This window comes from Lipotes vexillifer, unplaced genomic scaffold (assembly GCF_000442215.2).
Source record: "Lipotes vexillifer unplaced genomic scaffold, Lipotes_vexillifer_v1.1 scaffold788, whole genome shotgun sequence".
Lineage (NCBI taxonomy): Eukaryota > Metazoa > Chordata > Mammalia > Artiodactyla > Lipotidae > Lipotes > Lipotes vexillifer.
Window position 1 is genome coordinate 456,424 of NW_006791862.1, and position 2,752 is coordinate 459,175.

The 2,752-nt window shown below is 42.6% G+C and overlaps 1 protein-coding gene across 1 annotated transcript in view; it reads right to left on the reverse strand.

Moving 5' to 3' along the window:
* The window catches only part of TADA2A (transcriptional adaptor 2A), a 45,774-nt gene extending 45,012 nt beyond the window's left edge, over window positions 1–762 (reverse strand). The window contains exon 1 of the mRNA XM_007464884.1: window positions 612–762. Coding sequence (XP_007464946.1) covers window positions 612–636 — 25 coding nt within the window. The 5' untranslated portion in view covers window positions 637–762. The remainder of the gene's footprint in view (window positions 1–611) is intronic.
* Between the last annotated feature and the right edge of the window lie 1,990 nt (window positions 763–2,752).

Consider the following 2,752-nt stretch of genomic DNA (forward strand, 5'->3'; position numbering starts at 1 on the left):
GAGGGAGGGAGGGAGGGAGGGAGGGAGGAACTGCTGAGGATACACCCCAAAAGTGACTTTCTGATTATTCTCATTGGGACACTACTAACATCTAACAATGGATTTCTATTTCTGCCAAATCTCTTATCTTCAGAAGAAAAGAAAAAGTGTATTTTTTCCTCCATAGTTGTGGCTGCCTGGATTTACTTCGCATGTACGCCAAAAATCTCTGCACTATTACTGTACTATAGTTTACTCTTAGAATACAAGTGCCAAAAAAGCAGGGGCAGGAACATTTCCTTTATTCTACCACTGACATTATTTCTTACCAAGGCGCCTGAAATATGTTATTGATTCTAAAGAGAAATTCAACTGCTTTTTTAAGTCGAACTACGGGTTAATCGTATTATGCATGGTCCACCTGAGCTTAACTTTCTTATAAGACCTCGAGTGTCATGTGCTCAGTTTTGTATCATGTGTTCAGTAGTAGTGGTTGATTTTATTCTGATTTGATACTCATTCCTTTAGGATCAGATTCACATGGCTTCATCTTCAAAGTGCTTATTTTTCTTCTTTGATCAACTTCCACTTCAGTTTGCTATTCACCTGGGACTTGTTCCCATGGTACTTACTGCTAAAGGAACTCAAACGGTCCATTCCCCAGTTGGCAAAGGCTGCTGCTTTGATCTTCCTCAATGTAGGGCTCCTTCAAGGAGATTTCAGAACTGGCCAACACAGACACCAAAGCTGACGACCCCCCCTATAAACAAACAAAAGTGGCACATGGATGAGGGAATACTTTAAAGGGACAAGATAAAGAGAACATAATGCAACTTACTCAACTGTACCACATCCTAGCTTTGTAAGGCTAAGCAAATTAGTTTATCTCTACAAGCTTGTTCCTTCCTCTGTAAAATGGATGATACAATCATATCTACCTTCTAGAGTTGCTGAAGATTAAATATCAAAATCCACATAGATAATGTACCATAGTGCCAGGCCCGTAGTAAGCCCTCTACAAAGGCTACATATCTCTAATAAACAACAACTGATTTTCTCTGCCAGGCCTCACTTTTCTCCTTAGCCCTCCTTCCTTTGGGAAACTGACTCTCCCACATTTCATATGGCTTTCGTGGGGTTGCGAATCCCAATACTCCACCCCCCAGCCCCACAGCAGCTAAAGCAACCAGATCTGTTCTTACCGAAAGCTGAATCTTGAGTAAGGTATCCAAGGACAGAGGGCAGATTAGAGCTCATTCACTAGCCAAAGAATCTGGTCCCAGACATCTGGCTTTTGAGATCCCCATCCCCAAGGGTAGCCCAATGGTGTAGGTTTGTTTGTTTTTTCTCATTTCTCTATCATTCCAGTAATACTTTAACCTGAATGAACATCTATTACTAGAAAACTAAGGAATCCTATCTATTACAACGTACATTTTGTTCACTAATTTATTCTTTGAACAGCTATTTAATAGGTATGTACTATATACAAAGTTATATTTTTGAAGACATAAACGAACTCATATTTCACACCAAGTCATGAAAACATCCCCCCTCCCTCTATATTCCCATATCTTTTTATCTACCTCTTTTTTTGGCATTTTTCACATTCCACTTTGTGAGAATCACTTCTGAATGCATATTTTCCCCATTTCTAGACTAATGAAAGCAGGGACTACATCAAATACAAATTTGTATGTCTTAAAGTACCAAGCACAGTGCCAAGAGGAAAGAACTCAATAAACACAAATGTAATGGACATATAAATGTTAATTCTACAAAAAGGTTAGTTCATCTCTAGTTCTCCTGCAGTGACTTCTTTCACCTGATAGTTTTAGCTTGGGGAATAATTCATCGTTAACTGTATGGGACACTCACATAAAACTGTCAATGAACTTGTCTTTTCCAGGATGAACTGGAGTGGTTACCCCTCTGCTCTGGTCCCAGGAAAATGAGTTTGAAGAAAAGTGCGCTTAGTAAGGGGGATTATGCACTCAATAATGAAATAATGGCCAACATTTACTGAATATTTTTCATATGCCAGGTACTGCAGTATCACTGTATGTGGATTGTCTCTGAATCCTTACAACCTTCTGAGTCATGCTGCTTTTTTAAGAAGGGAAAGGAACCTCTGAAAGACTGTCACTTGCACAATGTCTTACAGTTAGTGAACAGCAGCGTCACTTCAACAGAGGTTAGTACAGATGGTCAAGTAAAGGATGTATACAGTCTCAAACACTCCACGTTGTAAGCGCAATATTGCAATAAGCGGAATCTTCTTTTTTCCTCTTTCTTCACACAAGAGACATTTCTGACGCTAACATCCATGAAAGGATGGATGCTAATTCCACATTAACATCTGCCAAATTCCAAGAAGTTACTGGGAGGAGGGAAGGAACGTGAAGAGCATTCGATGTGGTGCGGAGGACAGGCGCAGGTTTGGGAGTTTTGCGGACAAGATTCAAAGCCTCACTTCGTTCCTTATTCACCGTGTGATCTCGGGCAAGTCATTCTACTGTAGCCTCAGACCACCTCACCTCTAAAACAGACCCGAAATATCTACTTGGAAGGCCTACTTGAAAACAAGGGGTAACGTCAACCAGGGTCTGCTAAGAGCGGGATTTCATGTTCCCTTGCAGCAGAGACAGGAATAGCCAGTCTGGGACCCAGCGGGGCCGCCCAGGGGGCGGGGCGCGTCAGGCCGCGGCGGGGCGGGGCCCCAGGGCTCAGGCCCGCCCCACGCCGCCCTCCCCCACGGCGCGGCGTGGCCCGC